This window comes from Ceratotherium simum, chromosome 22 (assembly GCF_057802395.1).
Source record: "Ceratotherium simum simum isolate JZ-2026a chromosome 22, ASM5780239v1, whole genome shotgun sequence".
Lineage (NCBI taxonomy): Eukaryota > Metazoa > Chordata > Mammalia > Perissodactyla > Rhinocerotidae > Ceratotherium > Ceratotherium simum.
The window spans coordinates 16,581,418-16,603,934 of NC_141921.1; the positions used below are offsets into that span (position 1 = coordinate 16,581,418).

Here is a 22,517-nt window from a genome sequence, read left to right on the forward strand (position 1 = left end):
CAGAGGACAAATTTCTTCCAGTCTGATTCTATTTGTTTGGAGACTCTGGCACATGTAAAGGCTCCCAGACTATCACAGTGATTCTCAAACTTTAGCGTGTGAGAGCATCAACGGAGGAGTTTAAAAATGCAGTCTCACATCACCACCTCACCCCTGAGGTTCAGAATCAGTGGTCCGGGCTGGGGCTGGGGATTTTCACTTTAAGTAAGTCTCCCAGGTCATTCTGATGCAAGAAGACGTTTTGAGAGTCACTGCTCTGTTGTGTGACTTCGTAAAACATTTGTTTAGGGTTTATTTATTTATTTATTTTTCCCCCAAAGCCCCAGTAGATAGTTGTATGTCATAGCTGCACATCCTTCTAGTTGCTGTATGTGGGACGCAGCCTCAGCATGGCCGGAGAAGTGGTGCATCGGTGCGCACCAGGGATCCGAACCCAGGCCGCCAGCAACAGAGCGCGCGCACTTAACCGCTAAGCCACGGGGCCAGCCCTGTTTAGGGTTTTTTTTTTTTTGACAAATAGATTCCTTTCCTCAAAGGTTGCTCTTTATATCTTCACATAAAATGAAAAAACACCTCCAGAAGGCAGAATAAAGGGTGGGTGGGGGATACTTCTAAGAATGGAAGATGGATATCCATCAAAGTATTGCACTAAGATAGACAACAACCTGTCTGACTCCCCTTCTGAGCTTGCCTAAAAATGCAAAGTTTCTTTACTTACTATGTTTGATTCTAAGAACACAATGGCTTTAATTCTAAAGATCAATTTAAGAGATTTAAGATCTCTTTAAATTAACAATTTAAGAGACCAACTTCAAGAGATCCCTTTGTTTGGTTTCCTAGGCCTTTTCAATGCTCTGAAGAAAAACTACAGTATGTGATATGGATTATAATCTCATAAATCCATTTAATCTTTTACACACTATAACCTCTCCAAAGCAGGTTAGTCTTGGGGAATTAGGGAATGAGAAGGGCCTTAGGGAATGAGAAGATATGGACAGGTGAAGAAGAGATTATAGCACATTTTAAGCACGAGCAATACTGTCAAAGGCACAAATATGGACCTGCACACGGTATTTGTGCAGAAGTGAGGAGGATGGTCTTTCTGGAGTAGAGGCTACAAGATGAGGAGCTGAGGAAATAAGGCAAGATTGAGGGGAGGGGTCAGATTATGAAGGGACTTGAAAGACAAGAATTTTCTTAATGAGCTTGCATTACTTGTGGAAGCAGGAAAACAGATTCCAAAATGCTACTTAATCGCTGATTTTTATGGTCACTGTAAAAATTTAAACGTTACAGATAATAAATGTTAGTTTCTTAAGAAGTAAAGAGGGGCTGGCCCGGTGGCGCAAGTGGTTAAGTGCGTGTGCTCCGCTGCAGTGGCCCGAGGTTCACCGGTTCGGATCCCGGGTGCACACCAACACACCGCTTGGCAAGCCATGCTGTGGCGGCGTCCCATATAAAGTGGAGGAAGATGGGCATGGATGTTAGCCCAGGGCCAGTCTTCCTCAGCAAAAAAAAAAGAGGAGGATTGGCAGATGTTAGCTCAGGGCTGATCTTCCTCAAAAAAAAAAAAGAAAGAAAGAAAGCCAAACATAACTTAGACTTGATGTTACAGCAAATGGAGAACTGCTGAGGGTTTCTGAAGAGGATGGTGATGTTAATACCGAGTGTCTTCTAGGTATTCTGGCTTCTCACATGACAAAGTTGGTATACATCCTAAGCAGGCAGCTTTGCTCTTCATCACGAAGAAAGTTAAATCCACAGGGCCTTTATGACACAGATGCTGTGGAACAGGACCAACTCTGTTCCACAGACTCTTCCCTACAAAAATTTTATCTTAGGGACACAGCTCAAGCTGATAATCAGCCATGCTTAAGTACCATCAAGTACGAAATTGATTGCTTCACTTTCCACTTGAGGCCCTAGGGTAGGAGGACAGAGTTTAGGTGAGAATCACCAGGCAACTTGGCAGTTCTTTAATATCCCTGAGCCTGGTGTTCTTATCTGTAAATTGAGGGAGCTGGCCTACGTGATCATACCCCTTCCAGCTCTAAAATTCCATTACTATGCATCTAGGTATTGTGACCCAGACAAAACGACAGCCTAAAAAACAGGGGCTTTAGTAAATACATAAGATTCAATTTTTTAGCCACTCTTAGCAAGACTACGTTTAAGTCTAAAGCACTCTATGTTCTGAAGAGAAACTGGAATATAATTGAAGAATCAAAGATTCAAAACAGAAACTTATTAATCAGTAAAAGTTTGATAGGAAACAGAATACATATAGTTTCAAAGTATCTCCCCACAAGATATTTATCAATTGCAAAGGGGACAATAATAACTTTACAGTGGAGAAATCTGGCAGATAGTACCTTAACCAAATGATCAGTTAACATCACTAGTAATAGAACAAAAAGATACCACGTGTCTCCTGATATAATGCACTGAGAAGGATACAACATTACTTCTGTAGTATTCCTGCCAAAAATATGTAACTGAATTATATTGTGAGGAAACATCAGACAAATCCAAATTGAGGGGCATTCTTCAAAATAAATGATCTATACTCTTCAAAAATATCAAACCCATGAACAAAAGAAAGACTGAGGAACTGCTGCAGATTAAAGGCGCTACACAGAGACAATTAAACGCAATGTATGATTCTGAATTGGATCCTGGACTAGAAAAAAATTGTTCTTCTTTTGCTATGGGGAGGAACAATTGGTGAAACTTGAATTTGAGCTATAGATAATAGTAGTATATTAATGTTAATTTCTTGATTTTGAGACTCGTACTGTGATAAAGAGACATCAATTTAGCAAGCATACATGGAAATATTTAGTAGTAAAAGAGTATTCTCTCTCCAACTTGCTCGCAAAGGGTTCAGAAATGAAAGTGTCTGTGTGCGTGTGCGTGCGCACACATGCAGAGAGAGAGAATAATAAAGCAAACATGATACTATGTTAACATTTGGAGGAGTGAAGGCATATGGGAATTCTTGGTACTATTTTTGCAACTTTTCTTTAAGTTTGAAATTATTTCAAAATAAAAAGTTTTTTAAAAGAGAGAGAGAGAAAGCCAGATTACCAGGATAGTGATCTGAATCTCTTGCTTTTATATATTCGTCTTGCCTCAGTTCATCCTCTGTATTAAATTTTCCCATGACATTTCAAAAGACAAGATCCTTTAGTTGTACAGTGTGATGATAACTCACCTTGCTGACAAGGTCCCACAAACAAAGCTTAGATGTAGGCTGTGCTCTACATATCCACCCTCCCGGGCAGCAAACTCGGTGTCCTGGACCTTTCCCTCCCTAGGGCACAACTATTTCATCTATGTCTCAGTCCCTCAGCAGCTTGCTCCCTGCTTCAGGGGAGCAACGTCATGGAGGGTAAATGAGGCCTTGGTGTAGTCCTGCACTTAACGTGAGGTGTTAAAATAGAACCCAATATATTTTAACTGCTGTGTTCAAGTCTTCATTCTTTCCCACCATTTTAATCAAGATCAAGAGAGTGACTGAGGAAGGGAATTTTTGGCTAGAGGTTGGTGATAACCTAATAGGTGGGACTCTAGAAATTACACCATACGCAACCTCTCTACCTAGTGTGGGATTAACTCTGGTCTGCCAGCCATTTTTATACCTGGGGAACCAATTGGGTCAGGACATTCACACATTTTCCTAATTCTAAGAATGAGCCTAATTTTCAGCATAACTGAGAAAGAAGCTTTGAATCTAAGTTTAAAAGTTGAAAACATTTAAGTAAACTTTTTGGTTTGTTTTTGCATTTTATTGTGGTAAAATACACATAACATAAAATTTGCCATCTTAACCATTATAAAGTGCACAGTTCAGTAGTATTAAATATATTCACATTGTTGTGCAACCATCATCCATCCCCATAACTCTTTTCATCTTGTAAACAAACTCTATACCTACTAAACAATCACTCCCTATTCTTCCCTCTCCCTCTCCCGGACAACTACCACTATATTTTCTGTCTTTATGAATTTGACTACTCTAAGTACCTCATATAAGTGGAATCATACAGTATTTGTCTTTTTGTGATTGCCTTATTTCATTTAGCATAATGTCCTTAAGGTTCATCCATGTTGTAGCATATTGCAGAATTTCCTTTCCTTTTTAAGGCTGAATAATATTCCATTGTATGTATATATCATGATTTGCTTATCCATTCATCCATCAATGGATACTTGGGTTGCTTCCACATTTTAGCTATTGTGAATAATGCTGCTATGAACACAGGAGTACAAATACCTCTTCAAAACCCTGCTTTCAATTCTTTTGGATATATACCCAGAAGTGGAATTGTGGATCATATGGTGATTTTAAGTAAACCTTTTACTTTATAATATATACTCCAAAAACTAAGCCATTGGGAAGTTGATTTAAAACAAAAAATTCATAGATTAATCCTAAAAATGAAGTACTAGCTGAAGTCTGAATATTTATCCTGAAATATAGCTTGACTTATAACCCACAGTACATGGCAATCTATTCTCTAATAATAAAAGAAACTTCAATTTCCAAGTCATCTCTTGCTGATAATTAATTTCCTTTTATCTTATCTTCATAAAAGATATGCCATACATTGAACATTTAAATACTTAACAATTCAGTCTCACCTTTGTTTTTAATTCAGAATTCTCTCTTTGTAGCAGGTCATATGCTATTAAAAAACGGTCTCTGTCTTCTGCTGCCCCTGGAAGACTCTGAATTTCATTATACAGGCATGTAAGTTCTGACTTTGATTTTTGCAATTCCTGATTAAGAAATGAAGATATTTAGTAGAATAAATTAAGACTTTCCCCATAGAAGGTATAATATTTCTAAAAAGGAATCTTTGAAATGATTCTGACAATTTTTTTGTTTGAAATATTTCAACCTATTCTTCTGGCTGACAGACTCTTTTCTTTGTAGTTAAAACAAAGGTTACTTAAATCAATTAATTAAACTGAGCATTCTTAGTTTCTATCATTTACAGCTTGAAAGACGGGGTTTCTAGAGTCATTCCTACTTTACACAAGGCTTGTATAGAGGTCAATTCTTCAGTAACTCCTGCATTAGTTATATTACCTGTTTTAAAAGGTATCTTTTTTAAAAGTTACATTTTATAGAATAATGTTACATGGTTTACCTTTAATCTTGTGACAACTTCATGAGGTAGATTTATGGAAACTGAGGTTCAGAGAACTTAAGTGATCTGCCTACATTCACACAGCCAGGAAGTGAAGCTGGGATTCAACCATCTGACTTCAGACTTTGTGTTCTTAATCACATATTATACTGCCTGACAATGTATATTCAGTGACTTCGTCAACTAGGGTTTCCCCTAATCCTGATGTTTTTTTCATATCCATGGGAGAAAACAATTTAGTTAGACATAGATTTTTATCAAATTTCTACATTGCTGACATGGAATACGCAGTGTCTGACTGGTGGATCACTGGCGCTTGAGGGTCAATCTGTGGTGCCCTATGAAGGGAACCGCTGATATAAAATTTACATTAGGAGAGGAGCTACTTGGTGTATTCCCAAAGCCTTGAGATCAGAGAGGGAGGAGAATGTTGATGAGGAAGGCATTGGGCAAAAAGGAGAGAAGGTAGGGAATGGCCACCCAGAACCACAGCAAGAGGGCAGGTGGTATCAATTTCCTATCTCATTTCATGGAAAATTCCTGTAGGGCATCAGGATGGGATTTGGGGCATTGCACTGGCTTTCACCTATCCTGCAAACTGACTAAGTCCTCTAAACTGGTGGATCTAGACTTCCATGAACTCACTTCCAGGTCTCCCTTCCAAATATAGGCTGGTTATGTCTCCTGATAGACCTTTCCAAGATGGTAGGACAAGCAGTTAAAAGCAGAGACAAGTCTATGACTCCACTACCACCAGAACAATCAAACACCTGCTACTTAAAGGACTCTTTTTGGCTAGTGCTGGAGCTCAGCCCAGGGAAACAACAGTCACCCCATTACTACTAACCGAAACACATATTCTATAGCTACAATTTATGTTAAAATAAAAATAAATGATAACATGAAATCCCTAAATTGGGAATGCAAAAAGAGGAAAACAACATCCTAAATGGCAAAATACCTCACTGTCAACTTTCAAAGCCTTGTGTACAGTATTAAAATCAGACGTCAATTGCTTTCTCCTTTCTCCCTCTTCTGACAACTCACTTTCAAATATTTCAATTTTTTCTTGGCTCATTTTCAATATCTGCAAAAAGTATGTTACACAATTAATTCTATGTACAATGTTTCCTATAAATTCTGATGATAATAATTTTCTGCCTAACAGTTATAAAGTCATCTAGGGGAGATATGAACCTGGGAAAACTAGTTTACAGTACCATAGCTCATAAGATACATTTTTTCTCTCTAAGCCTGTTTTCTCAACTGTAAAATGGAGCTAATACTTGTCCTACATACAGTATAGCCATCAGAGTAGGAGTAAAATGTGATTTTGAAAGTATTTTGTTTTAAATTTTAAGCACCTACCAAATATAAGGTATTGCTGAAATCTTACCAAATTAATTAATAATAATAATAATTGCAAAAATAATGATAGCAGCTACTATTTATTTAGTGCTTACCACGTGTTACACAGTATGGTAAATGCTTTACATGCATTATCTCATCTTGTTTCCCCAGGACCCCTGTGAGATTGGAACTATTATTATATTCTTTTTACAGAGAACCCAGGTGAGGCTCAGATATATTAGGTAATTTGCCCAAGGGCACACAGTCAGCACTGGGATTCAAACCAGCTCTATCTTATAAGCCCTTACTTTTACGTTTTATTTTTTTTATTGAGGTATAATTGACATATAACATTATATTATTTTCAGGTATACAACATAATGATTCGATATTTGTATATTTCACAAAATGATCACAATAGTACAGTTAACATCTGTCACTATACATAGTTACATTTTTTTCTTTGTGGTGAGAACTTTCAAGATCCACTCTCCTAGCTACTTTCCAACATACAGTATAGTATTATTAACTATAGTCACCATGCTGTACATTACATCCCCATGAGTTATTCATTTTATAACTGGAAATTTGTACCTTTTGACCCCCCCTTCACCCATTTTGCCCATCAGCCACTCCTCACCTCAGGCAACCACCAATCCGTTCTCTATATCCATAAGCTTGCTTTGCTGTTGCTGTTATTTTTTTAATAGATTCCACATGTAAGTGAGATCATATGGTATTTATCTTTTTCTATCTCACTTATTTCACTTAGCATAATGCCCTCAGGGTCCATCCATGTTGTCACAAATGGCAAGGTTTCATTCTTTTTTTTATAGCTGTGTAATATTCTATTGTGTATGTATACCACATTTTCTTTATCCATTCATCCATCGATGGACATTTAGGTTGTTTCCATGTCTTGGCTATTGTAAATAATGCTGCCACGAACATAGGGGTGTATATATCTTTTAGAATTAGTGTTTTCATTTTCTTTGGATAAATACCCAGCAGTGGAATTGCTGGTAGTTCTATTTTTAATTTTTTGAGGAACCTCTACACTGTTTTCCATAGTGGCTGCGCCAATTACATTCTCACCAACAGTTCCTAAGGGTTCCCTTTTCTCCACATCCTTGCCAACATTTGTTATCTCGTCTTTTCAATAACAGCCATTCTAACAGGTGTGAAGCGATACCTCATTGTGGTTTATGTTTGCATTTCCCTGATGATTAGTGATATTGAGCACCTTTTCATGTACCTGTTGGCCATCTGTGTGTCTTCTTTGGAAAAATGTCTATTTAGATCCTCTGCCCATTTTTTTTTCTGTCTGTGAGGAAGATTAGCCCTGAGCTAACGTCCATTGCCTATCCTCCTCTTTTTGCTGAGGAAGATTGGCCCTGGGCTAACATCTGTGCCCATCTTCCTCTGTTTTGTATGTGGGATGCCCGCCACAGCATGGCCTGATAAGTGGTGCACAGGTCCACACCCAGGATCCGAACTTGTGAACCCCGAGCCGCCAAAGCAGAGCGCGCAAAGTTAACCAGTACGCCACTGGGGCAGCCCCTCTCTGCCCATTTTTTAATCAGATTGTTTATTTTTTTGCTATTGAGTTGTATGAATTCTTTATATATTTTGGACATTAACCCCTTATCAGATATATGGTTTGCAAATATTGTCTTACATTCATTAGGTTGCCTTTTCATTTTAGTGATGGCTTCCATTGTTGTGCAGAAGCTTTTTGGTTTGATGTAGTCTCACTAGTTTATTCTTTTTTTTTTTTTTTTTTAAAGATTTTATTTTATTTTTTTCCCCCCAAAGCCCCAGTGGATAGTTGTATGTCATAGCTGCACATCCCTCTAGTTGCTGTACGTGGGACTTGGCCCCAGGATGGACGGAGAAGTGGTGCCTCGATGCGCACCCGGGATCCGAACCCGGGCCACCAGCATTGCAGCGCGTGCACTTAACCACCAAGCCACAGGGCCGGCCCCTCACTAGTTTATTCTTGATGTCAGATCCAAAAATATCATCAACAAGACAGACATCAAGGAGCTTACTGCCTATGTTTTCTTCTAGGGGTTTTATGATTTCAGGTCTTACATTCAAGTCTTTAACCCATTTTCAGTTGATTTTTTTGTATCTTGTAAGATAGTGGTTGAGTTTTATTCTTTTGCATGTGGCTGTCTAGTTTTCCCAACACCATTTACTGAAGAGACTGTCCTTTCCCCCTTGTATATTTTTGGTTCATTTGTCATAAATTAATTGACCATATATGTGTGGGTTTATTTCTGGGCTCTCTATTCTGTTCCATTGTTCTGTGTCTGTTTTATGCCCATACCATACTGTTTTGATTACTATAGCTTTGTAATATAGTTTGAAATCAGGAAGTATGATGCCTCCAGCTTTCTTCTTTCTCAAGATTGCTTTGGCTATTCAGGTCTTTTGTAGTTCCATACAAATTTTAGGATGGTTTGCTCTATTTCTGTGAAAAGTGCCATTGGAATTTTGATAGGGACTGCGTTGAATCTGTAGATTGCTTTGGGTAGTGTGGACATTTTAGCAGTATTAATTCTTCCAATCCATGAGCACGGAATATCTTTCCATTTATTTGTGTCTTCTTCAATTTCTTTCATTAATGTCATAGTTTTCAGTGTACAGCTCTTTCACTTCCTTGGTTACATTTATTCCTAGGATTTTATTCTTTTTGATTCAATTGTAAATGGGATTGCTTTCTTAATTTCTCTTTCTGATAGTTGGTTATTAGTGTATAGAAATGCAATAGGTTTTTGTATATTGATTTTGTTTCCTGCAACTTTACTGAATTTATTAGTTCTAACAGTTTTTTGGTGGAGTCTTTAGGGTTTTCTATGTAAAATATTGTGTTATCTGCAAATAGTGACAGTTTTACTTCTTCCTTTCCAACTTGGATGTCTTTTATTTCTTTTTCTTGCCTAATTGCTCATCTAGGACTTCCAATATTATGTTGAATAAAAGTGGCAAGGGGGCATCCTTGTCTTGTTCCTGATCTTAGAGGAAAAGCTTTCAGCTTTTCACCATTGAGTATGATGTTAGCTGTGGGCTTGTATACATGGCCTTTATTGTTGAGAGTTTTGTTTTTTTTTTTGAGGAAGATCAGCCCTGAGCTAACATCTGCCAATCTTTCTCTTTTTGCTGAGGAAGACTGGCCCTGGACTAACATCCATGCCCATCTTCCTCCACTTTATATGAGACGCCTGCCACAGCATGGCCTGACAAGTGGTGCATCGGTGCACGCCCGGGATCCGAATCGGCGAACCCCGGGCCACCACAGCGGAGCGTGCGCACTTAACCACTTGCACCACTGGGCCGGCCCCTATTGTTGTGAGTTTTTAATGGATAAATAGATGTTAAATTTTGTCAAATGCTTTTTCTGCATCTATTGAGATGATCACACGATTTTTGTCCTTCATTTGACTAATGTAGTGTATCACATTGATCGATTAGAGGATGGTGAAGCATTCTTGCATCTCTGGAATAAATTCACTTGATTATGGTGTATGATCCTTTTTAATGCATTGTTGAATTAGGTTTGCTAATATTTTTTGTTGAGGATTTTTGCATCTATGTTTATTAGGGATATTGGTCTGTAATTTTCTTCTGGTGTCTTGTCTGGTTTTGGTAACAGGGTAATGCTGGCCTCATAAAATGAGTTTGGAAGTGTTCCTTCTTCTATTTTTTGGAAGACTTTGAGAAGGATTGGTATCAATTCTTCTTTGAATGTTTGGTAGAATTCACCAGCGAAGCCATCTAGCCCTTATTTTAATAAATTCACCAGAGGAGTCATCTAGGCCTTATTTTAATGTCTACTCTATTCAGACTTGCCAAAGGGTATTTGGTCTTGTGTACAAAAACCTATTAGGAAATTAAATTGAGGTCAAAATGCAGCTTAGTCAATACAGAGTGAGAAGCGAGTCAATCTCCTTAATACTGCCATCAAGCTGCAGACCCTTCTCCATTGGCAGAGCTAACCTGTCAAGTGAACTAAATGCATATTTGGATCGGCCATTCAGGGAACAGCAGGAAATTGATACGTCTATACTCTGTAACCTGGGAACCACAGAATGATGCGTCGGAAAAGAGTCCTACCAGTCCTGTCCTACTATTTACCAACAGTGGGACTCTGAGCCAGTTATGTAACTTTTATTAGCCTCAATTTCCTTATCTGAAAAATAGGGATAATGATGCCTAGGCATATATGGGCACCTTGAGTATAGAAAGTATCTCTAAATGGTTGTTTATATTATTGGATTGTTCTGAATTTTCACATTTATTCTTTAGCCAGAAAATACCTTTAAATCATCCTTACAATTTCAACACACTAGTTTATCCTAAAGACATTTTTAGTGGGCTCCTTCCTGACTGACTACTCCTGGAAGGCTTTCTGTAACCACTGATCACAATCATAGGATGTAGATTTAAGCTTCCTGGGAGTGTATTTTCTCCTTTTGCCTATTTCCAGTAATTCTTAAACATCCTTATGGAGTTTGCCTCACCTGTATTAGAAAATGTAACTGAAAATATCTTTTTTTGTTTGTGTGTGAGGAAGATTAGCCCTAAGATAACATCCATTGCCAATCCTCTTCTTTTTGCTGAGGAAGATTGGCCCTGGGCTAACATCCGTGCCCATCTTCCTCTACTTGATATGGGATGCCACCACAGCACGGCCTGACGAGCAGTACGTCAGTGCGCGCCCAGGATCCGAACCTGCAAACCCTGGGCCACTGAAGCAGAGCGTGCGAACTTAACTGCTACGCCACTGGGCCGGCCCCTGAGAATATCTTTTTATTTCTTACCTCATTCAGATCTTGTACTTTCACTGTCTCTTGACCTTTCATACTGGTTTCTCTTCTGTCTTCCTATATTACTGATAATTCAGACTCTAAAATGGAAATCTTAATCCAAATAAATCACCAGTTAAAATACATACATGTGGTTATTTTTAAAAAATACTGAAAAGACAAGCTACATTTCTTAAGTGTCTTTCCCAGAGGCTCCACAACAGAAATCTCCCCCTACCAACAAGTTTCCCCTCTTATCTGGTCTTCGATCCTTTGGAGAGCTGCTTTCTTATGCATTTGAGCCCTTGCTGCAGTTTGGCAGCTGAACCAAAGGGAACAAGTATTAGAAAAACATACTAGAGAATCCTGATTGTTCTGAATTAATCAAGCTGATAATTTACCTTTTTTTAAAAACTTTTCAAACGTATCTTTTTATTGTTGATTGGCCCAATAACAAAATTATATATAAAGGAAGTTTATGAGTATTGAGATGTAATTTGGAAACAGAAGACAGCAACATTAATATTACTTTTATTAAGAATTAGGTTTCAACAGAAATTTCAATTAAGTTTTTAGTTTAATTCAGAGAAAAAAATGCTCATTTACTTAGGCTAAAGAAAGGAAAGGGTTGATTCATCAAACAGTTTTGTCTAATTGAATCTTGGGGAAAGTATTCTGGAGCTTTGCTTGTATTTCTAGATTTATAACTTACTGCCAGATATGTATTAATTTAACATACAGATTTTTAAAAAAATTCATTCATTTGTTTAGTAAAGTTGATTATCAGTAATTTACCTTTCTCATGTTTAATGTTAACAAAACAGGAATAGCAATCCCAAACTGATGAGTTGGAAAGAATGGGGAACGCTACTGGAAAAATGGATGCTAAAACCCAAGTGTAACTTTTACAAATCCTCCTGGGCAGTGGTACGGACAAAAGACCAAGTTAAGAATCACGTTGCCTTCTTAGCAGTCATGTACGAGGATACAGAGAAGGATATATTTTTTCTCCAGAGCAGCTTCTCTCTTTTCATCAGCCACCATCTGCACTGGCAATCATTCTCGCACATCCACACATGACATGCTGACACATTCAGCACTCAAGGCAAGAGTCATCTTAGCCCCACCCTTACACCACATGAGATGCCTCAGTACAAAGTACAGGAAACATTTCAACTCTTGAAATTGAAACTCCCCTCATCTCCTTCGTGTCTCCTTAGTAGAAGAATGTCATGTATTTTAATGCTATAACTTTTAAAAGATAGCTTTTCAGAAGAATATATATTTGAAATTTACCATAATTTGTGGCATACCAAATATAGTTATGCATTTTGGCAATTTATGTACTTTATGAGACTGGCGACCAAAGTTTAAAGCAGAAAAAGACAGGAAAGGGGCAGAAAATAATGAGAGAAATGAGCAATGGGATATGGAGACCTCTGGGCAGCTGAAGGGAGCCTACCTCATGCGTCAGCCAGCAGTAAACAGAGAGGACTAACGGACCTGCTAGGGAAATGCCTCACGGGCACCAGGGAGCCACCAACGACTCTGGAGAACGGTGTAACAGCTCAGAATTTTCCACTTTCAACGTTCTACTATCTGAAAGGTGGGGATCACCTAACACTCTGAACCAAACTGTACCTCCCAGCCACAGAATGACAAGTTTTACTGCTATCCCCTCTATGTCTTGCATTGCACAGTGCCCTCTCACAGGTATAGTCGAATGAGATGGCGGATGCAGGCATAGTAGAGAATAAAACACTGCCTAGTCATCACCTCCAGGTAGAGACAGTTCATGTGTTCAGAGCTGGGCATGCTGTAACCTCCATGAGTTATAATAAATCCCCTATATAAATCCTTATAATCCTCACAAGAGTTGGTGTTATGTAGAAAATGAGCTCTAGGGCAGACAAACCTGGATCAACTCCTGGCTCTGCCTCTTACTTTGGTCAAATTCCTTTAAGTTCTTGCAAATAGGAAATGGGAATAGTCCTACTTACCTTGGGGAGGCTGTACTAGGGATCACACACGATTATGTTTGTAAAACACTACAACAAATCACGGCACGCGATGGACGCTCACTATATCATGGCTATTATTATTCCTGCCAGATACCTAACACTTCTTCTATTTTAAGCATTTTCTCTGAGAACATGCAGACTAGCAGCACTAAGATGGTCTGTCTAGTGGTAAATCTGTCTGCACATAGAAATGGGTAAGGAATACAGTCATATCTTGAGGAGCCTGCTTGATTTAAGGGAGTGGTTTTCTAAATTATTTGTCCTATTCAAGGCACAGGACTCTCCTCTCTCTTTTATTTTCAAAAGAATTCTTATGAGGAAACTGTCTACAGAGTGCCCAGAAATGGAGGCTTCTCCGGTTTACGTGGAGGTAGAAGATCTAGAGATTTGCATCTGTGGAACAGCAGGATCCATGAAACACGGTCTGAAAATCACAGTAGCAAGAACATGGGTTTTGTAGTCACTTGAAATTTGAAATCTTCACTTCCACATTTATGAATTTGTGACCTTGGTTTCCTCATCTGTAAATCACAGTGAACAATACCTACCTCCTCTACCTTCTGTTAACATTAAATGAGTTACTTAAACACCTAGCACAGTCAGTACAACATTATGGGCACTGAAATCTTAGTTCCCATCCTTTTACTTTGTTTTCATAGGAAACAGAAGATAAAGTAGTCAGAGATCAGGAATGACTGCCTTAGGCACTCGAGTTCCCTTCTAAAAGCTGAAGATCCATGCCAAGGAAAGAATGGCACTAGGTCAAGATCTGGAAACAAGCTCATGGGCAAGGACTGTACTCCTTACCTACTGATTACACCAATCATTTCACTTAACTCCTCTGCTGAGAATCATCCTTTAGTGAATACTTAATTAATACCTAATTTAGTGATATCACCATCGCCCAGCTGCTAAATACAATCAAGGAAACTTGAGGTTTTTTCTGTGTGAAAGATAAGAGAGAACTCTGAAGGCAAAAATCTATTTAGTTTTGTCCTCTTTCCTCAGGAAATAACTTTAAAAGGTCATTTAACTATAACTGATTACTTATTCACTGAGTACCTTTTCTAGTTTTAAAGATTGCTACTTGTAAACAGCTTTAAAGAGAAGAAACATTTACTTACAACGTTCCTCATCAGTCCATTCCTGCTGGCTCTATGTGGGATGAAGTAAGTGAAAGGATCATTGAGAGTCAGTATAAAGCTTTATTATTTCAGAAATCCACACATATTTCAAGTCTTGATGACAAGGAAAAGAAAACTGGTTTATACCACAGCCTAGAGGATTGAGATTAGACACAGAAAAAATTTCTGACACTTAATATTAAACATTAGGGAACTGTATGATCTTTACTGAAGACCTTTTAAAATAAGATGTTTATTTATCTGGAATGTCATAGATAATATCTATCAAAGAGGGAGGTAGATTAACCAGTTATTCTCCAAGATCTTCTCTATTGTCAAGAATTCTGTGATACAAAGGGCAACGAGGTGTCATGTCTCCCTTCAAGAAAGAACTTGACACACTCTCCCCAGGCAGCCTCCAGTGAACAACTGAGTATGGTGGGGATCAAGGCCTGGCCATTTCTGGTTAACGTGGAATTCCTGTACAGGTTATCATTGTGCCCAAGCCCCCTGCTGGGCTGGGTGAGACTTCTCAGAGCCGCACTACAGTCCGAGGCTCTTCCTAACCAATCTTCCTTCCTCCCCTCTCTCCTTTAACAGATGTCAGACCTGCATCACAATCTGAAGGCTCTGTCTGCCCATGTCTGCTCCTTCCTTTTATGCTTCTCAGGTATCACCCTCAATAACTCTCTTGCAATTCTAAGTTCGTCTTGGTGCCTGCTTCCCAGAGCAGGCTCCTTCAGGTGGATATATGGATGACAGAACAAGGAATGGTACACAATCATAGTCACTGTCAAAAACAAAAGAAAATGACTATTTGATTAAAGACATGAGTATAAACATCCAAGAAGCTCAGTGAACTGCAAGAAGGATGAATTCAAAGAGACCCACCTGAGACACATTGTAATCAAACCATTGAAAACCAAAGGCAAAGAAATCATCTTGAATGCAGCAAGAGAGAAGTGACTCATCATATACAGGGGGTCCTCAATAAGATTATCAGAAGATTTCTCATCAGCAACTTTGGAGGCTAGAAGGCTAAAAGGCTAATATATTCAAAATGCTAGAAGACAAAAAATTGTCAACCAAGAATCCTGTATCTGGCAAAACTGTCCTTTCAAGAGAGAGGAAGAGGGGACTGGTGCAGTGGCATAGTGGTTGAGTTTGCATGTTCCGCTTCAGCGGCCTGGGGTTTGCAGGTTCGGTTCCCGGGCGTGGACCTAGACACTGCTCACCAAGCCATGCTATGGTGGCATCCCACACATAAAAAAGAGGAAGATTGGCAACAGATGTTAGCTCAGGGCCAATCTTTCTCACCAAAAAAAGAAAAAGAGAGAGAGAGGAAGAAATTAAGACATTCACAGATAAACAGAAGCCGAGGGAGTTTGTTACCACTTGAACTGCCCTGTGAGAAATCCTAAAGGGAGTCCTGCAGGGTGAAATGAAAAGATACTAGAAAGTAACTCAAAGCCATATGAAGAGATAAAGATCTTGTAAAGGTAAATACATGGGCAACTATAGAAGCCAGTATTATTGTAACAATGGTTTGAAACTCTTTATTTTCTACATGATTTAAGAGACTAATATGTTTTAAAAAATTATTATTAGTCTAAAAGCTAGTATTATTGTAACTTTGGTTTCTAATTCCACATTTTGGTTTCTACATAATTTAAGAGACTAATACATTTTAAAAAGCAATTATTAATTCATGTTTTTCAACACACAATATACAAAGATGTAATTTTCTGACATCAATAACTGAAAGGGATGGGGATAGAGCTGTAAATGAGCAGATTCTTTGCATGTTATTGAAGTTAAGTTGGCATAAATTCAAATGAGAGTGTTATAACTTTAGCATGTTAAATGTAATCCCTACGGTAACCACAAAGAAAAGTTATAAAATGTACTCAAAAGGAAATGAAAAGGGAATTAAAATGTTTCATTACAAAGTCAAATACATACAAGAAAAACAGTAATGCAGGAAATGATGGTCAAAAAACTATAAGGTACATAGAAACACATGGCAAAATGACAGAAGTAAGCCCTACTTTAATAATTACTTTAAATGTAAAGGGATTAATCTCTCCAATCAAAAGACAAAGACTGGCAGAATGGATAAAAACAAAACAGGCTCCAACTATATACTGGCTACAAGAGATTCACTTTAGATCCAAAGACACAAAGAATTGAAAGTGAAAAGATAAAAAAATTTTTTCCATGCAAATAGTAACCAAAAGAGAACAGGGATGACTAAACTAACATCAGATGAAATAGATTTTAAATCAAAAAGGGTTACAGGAGAAAAAGAAGGACATTAGATATTAACAAATGGTTCAATATAGCAACAAGATATAATTAGAAATATTTAAGTACCTAATAACCAATAAAAATATATAAGGCAAAAATTGGCAGAATTGAAAGAAGAAATAGACATTTTTACAGTAAGAGTTGAAGACTTCAATACGCTACTCTCAATAATGGATAGAACAACCAGATATAAGATAAGTAAGCAAACAGAGGACTTGAACAACACAATAAACCAGTAAGTTCTAACAGACATATATAGGACACTGTACTCAACAACAACAGAATACTCATTCTTCTCAAGTACACACAGGACATTCTCTAGAATAGACCAGATCTTAAGCCACAAACTGTCTTAATAGATTTAAAAAGTCAGATATCATACAAAGTATCTTCTCCAACCACAATGGGATGGAGTTAGAAATTAATAACATAAGGAAAACTGAAAAATTCATATTTTGTGGAAATTTAAACAACACACTCTTAAACAACCAATGGATCAAAGTAGAAATCATAAGAGGAATTAGGAAATACTTAGAGATGAATGAAATTGAAAGCACAACATACCAAAACTTATGGGATGCAATGAAAGCAGTGCCAAGGAGAAAATTTATAGCTAGAAATGCTTACATTAAAGAACAAGAAAGATCTCAAATCAACAGCCTAACTTTACAATTTAAGAAACTATAAAAAGAACAACAGGGGACGGCCCGGTGGCCTGTTAAGTGCACAGGCTCTGCTGCAGCAGCCGGCCCAGGGTTCGCCGGTTCGGATCCCGGGCACACATCGACGCACTGCTTGGCAAGCCATGCTGTGGCGGGGTCCCATATAAAGTGGAGGAAGATGGGCACGGATGTTAGCCCTTGGCTAGTCTTCCTTGGCAAAAAAAAAAAAAGAGGAAGATTGGCAGATGTTAGCACAGGGCTGATCTCCGCACAAAAAAAAAAAAAAAAAAAAAAAAAGGAACAACAAACTAAATTCAAAAGTAACAGAAAGAAATAATAAAGGTTAGAGCAGAGATAAACAAAATAGAGAATAGAAAACCGGAAAATCAGTGAAACCAAAAGTTGGTTCTTTGAAAAGACCAATAAAATTGACAAACTTTTAGCTAAAATGACTAAGAAAAAAGAGAGAAGACTCAAATAACTAAAATAAGAATTGAAAGTGGGGACGTTACCACTGATTCTATAGAAATAAAAAATATTATAAGAGAGTACTCTGAACAATTTTACACCAAAAAACTAAAAAACCTACATGAAATGGACAAACTCCTAGAAACAGAAAACCAACAAAGAGTGAATCACAAAGAAACAGAAGTTTTGAACAGACCTATAAACTAGCAAAGATATTGAATCAGTAATCAAAAATCTCCTGTACAAAGAAAAGTCCTAGACCTGATATTTAAGTCCTGGACCAAATATTTAAAGAATAACTAACACCAATCCTTCTCAAACTTTTCCCAAAACTTGAAAGGGAAGAAATAATTCTAACTCATCCTATGAAGCGAGCAGTACCTTGACACCAAAGCCAGACAAACATACTATAAGAAAACTACCGACCAATATCCCTTATGAGCACTGATGCAAAAATCCTCAACAAAATACCAGCAAAAGAAATTCAACACCATATTAGGATTATACACCATGACCAAGTGAGATTTACTCCTGGCATGCAAGGATGGTTCAACATAAGAAAATTGATCAATGTAATACACCACACTAACAGAATAAAGGAAAAGCCACACAATCATCTCAATTGATGCAGGAAAAGCATTTGACAAAATTCAACACCCTCTCATGATTAAAGAGACAGCCAATTAGAATAGAAGGAAACTACCTCAACATAATAAAAGATTTATGAAAAACCTACAGCAAACCTCATACTCAATGATGAAAGACTGAAAGCTTTTCTTCTAAGAACAGGAACAAGGCAAGGATGCCCCACTTTATATAGTACTAAAAGTTCCAGCCAGAGCAATTAAGCAAGGGAAAATAAATAAAAGGCATCCAAGTTGGAAAGGAAGAAGTAAAACTATCTCTGTTTGTAGATGATATGACTTTATATGTAGAAAACCTAAAAGATTCCATAAACTGTTAGAAATAATAAATAAATTTAGCCAAGTAGCAGGATACAAAGTAAACACACAAAAAAATCAGTTGCACTTCAATACACTGACAAAGAACAATCTGAAAAGCAAATTATAAAAACAGTTCTATTTATAGTAGCATCAAAAAGAACAAAATATTTAGGAATTAACTTAACCAAGGAGGTGAAAGACTTGTTCAAGGAAAACTACAAAACATTGCTGAAAGAAATTAAAGACGACGTAAATAAATGGAAACACATCCCGTGTTCATGAATTAAAATAATGTTGTTAAGATGTCAATACTACCCAAAGCAATCTACACATTCAATGCAATCCCTATCAAAATCCCAATGATGTTTTTTCCAGAAATAGAAAAACTCATCCTAAAATTCATATGGAACCTCAAGGGATGCCAAATATCCAAAACCAAATGCCAAATTTCAAAACCTTGAAAAAGAAGAAGAAAGCTGGAGGACTCTTTCTGATTTTAAAACTTACTGCAAAGCTACAGCAGTCAAAAGAGTGTGGTACTGGCATAAAGACAGATGTATAGACCAATGGAATAGAGTACAGAGCCCAGAAATAAATCTTTGCATATATGGTCAAATGACTTTTGACAAGTGTGTCAAGATCACTCAACGGGAAAACAACAGTCTTTTCAAAAAATGGTGCTGGGATAACTGGACATCCACAGGCAAAAGAATGAAGTTGGACCCTTACCTAACAGCATATACAAAAATTAACTCAAAATGTATCAAAGACTTAAATGTAAAACCTAAAACCATGAAATTCCTAGAAGAAAACAGGGGAAAAGCTTCACGACATTGGATTTGGCAATGATTTCTTGGATATGACATCAAAGGCACAGGCAACAAAAGAAAAATTAGACAAACTGGACTTCATGAAAATTTAAATTTTTTGTGCATCAAAGAATACTATCATCATGGGCCGGCTCCATGGTTTAGCGGTTAAGTGCGCGCGCTCTGATGCTGGCGGCCCGGGTTCGGATCCCGGGCGCGCCCCAAGGCACCACTTCTCCGTCCAACCCGAGGCCGAGTCCCACGTACAGCAACTAGAAGGATGTGAACCTATGACATACAACTATCTACTGGGGCTTTGGGGGGAAAAAAATGAATAAATAAAATCTTTAAAAAAAAAAAAAAAGAATACTATCATCAGAGTGAAAGGCAACCTATGGAATGGGAAAAAATATTTGTAAATTATGTATCTGGGACCGGCCCCGTGGCTTAGTGGTTAAGTGCGGGCGCTCTCCTGCTGGCGGCCTGGGTTCGGATCCCGGACACGCACCGACGCACCACTTCTCCAGCCATGCTGAGGCCGCGTCCCACATACAGCAACTAGAAGGATGTGCAGCTATGACATACAACTATCTACTGGGGCTTTGGAGGAAAAATAAATAAATAAAATTATTTAAAAAAAATTATATATCTGATAAGGGATTATTATAATCAGACTATATAGAGAATTCCTAACACTCAACAACACAAAAACAAATGACCTAATTAAAAAATGGCCAAAGGATGTGAATAGATATTTCTCCAACAAAGGTATCTAAATGGTCAACAGGCATACGAAAAGATGCTCAACATCATTAATTATTAGGAAATGCAAATCAAGAGCACAAAGAGATACAACCTCATACTCATTAGCATAGCTACCATTAAAAAACAGAAAATAACAAATGTTGTGAGGATGTGGAGAAACTGGAATACTTGTGCACTGTTGGTGGGAATGTAAAATGTTGTAGTTACTGTGGAAAATAGTATGGCGGTTTCTCAACAAAATTAAACAGAGAACTACCATATGATCCAGCAATTCCACATCTAGGTATATACCCAAAAGAAATGAAAGCAGGAACTTGAACAGATATTTGTACACTCGTGTTTCTAGAAGCATTATTCACAATAGCCGAAATGTGAAAGCAACCCAAATGTCCATTGATGGATGAATAGATAAGTAAAATGTGGCATATACATACAATGGAATATTATTCAGCCTTGAAAAGGAAGGAAATTCTCACATATGCTGCAACATGGATGAAACTTGAAGACTTTATGCTAATTGAAATAAGCAAATCACAAAAGGACAAATAGTGTATTATTCCACTTCTATGAGGTACCTAGAGTAATCAAAATCATAGAGACAGAAAGTAGAATGGGGGTTGGCAGGGGATGGGGGAGAAAAGCAGAATGAGGAGTTATTGTTTAATGGCTTTAGAGTTTCAGTTTTACAAGGTGAAGAGAGTTCTGAACGTGGATGGTGTTAATGGTCACACAACAACATTAATGTGCTTAATATCACTGAACTGTACACTTAAAAATAGTTAACATGGTAAATTTTCTATTACATGTATTTTACCACAGTTAAAAAAAAGGAAGAAAGGAAGAAAGTAAAAGAAAGACTTTGCAGATAAACAAAACCAGAGAGTTTACCACTAGTAGATCTGCACTAAAAGAAATATTAAATAATGTTCTTTACTCTGAAGAAGTACAGTACCAGAAGGGAACATGGATCCATACAAAGTAATGATGAGCTCTAGAAATGATTAATATGTGGTTAAATATGAAAGTTTTTTTTGCATTAAAAAATCTCCTTAGAAGATAATAGACTAAAGCAAAAATAATAACAATGTATTATGGGGCTTATAACATCAAGTGTTCATTCTTTTTTATTAACAGTTCATTCCTCAATTTATCTCTTTCCTCTCACATTTTACTACAAGCAACAAGGCAAAATGAGGCCACACCTTTCATGTTTTGTTTGGAAATCACCTGAGCTAAATATCCAAGTTCATCACTTACAGATCTTACCCTCCACCCAAAGGCAGAAGATAATTCAACCAAGCTCTCTGCTCCTTTGTAACACGGATCACCTTTTCTCCAGAGTCCAATGACATGTTTCTTATTGCTGTCTGAGGACTCACCAGAAGCACCTTTAATGTGTATATTTCTAGAAACATTCTGTTCACAGCAATCTATGAATTCTCTAAGATGACAGAAGCTTTCCCTATAGTTTTCACTTCTTTCTGAACTGTCAACAGAATCGCCTTTAAGGTCCATATTTACACCAACAGTCTCTTCAAGGCAATTTAGGCTTTTTCTATCTCTAGCAACTCAAAATTATTTCAGCCTCTACACATAACACAATTCCAAAGCCATCTCTACAGTTTTAGTATTTGTACCAAGCATCTCAGTTTCTGGTGCCAAAATCTGTGAGTTTCCTAGGGCTGCGATAACAAAGTACCACAAACTAGGTGGCTTAAAACAACAGTAATTTATTCTCTCATAGTTCTTGAGGCTAAACTCTGAAATCAAGGTGTCAGGAGGTCCATATTCCTTCTGAGACTCTGGGTAGAATCTTTCCTTGTCTCTTCCTAGCTGCTAGTGGTAGCCACAAATTCTTGGTGTTCTTGGCTTTCAGCCACATCACTCCAATCTCTGCCTCTGTCATCACATGGCACTCCCTGTGTGTCTGTCTTCACATGGCATTGCCTCTTATAAGTACACCAGTCACATTGGATTAGAGCATATCCTATCCTAATGACCTCATCTTAACTTAATTACATTTACAAAGACCCTATTTCCAGATGAGATTACATTCACAGGTACTGGGGGTTACAACTTTAACATATTTTGGGTGGTGCA

At 37.6% G+C, this 22,517-nt stretch overlaps 1 protein-coding gene across 1 annotated transcript in view; it reads right to left on the reverse strand.

The window, feature by feature from the left end:
* CCDC30 (coiled-coil domain containing 30) overlaps nt 1-22,517 on the reverse strand; it is a 135,098-nt gene that overhangs the window by 71,476 nt on the left and 41,105 nt on the right. The window contains 2 exon segments of the mRNA XM_087446148.1: nt 4,645-4,782; nt 6,118-6,243. Coding sequence (XP_087302274.1) covers nt 4,645-4,782; nt 6,118-6,243 — 264 coding nt within the window.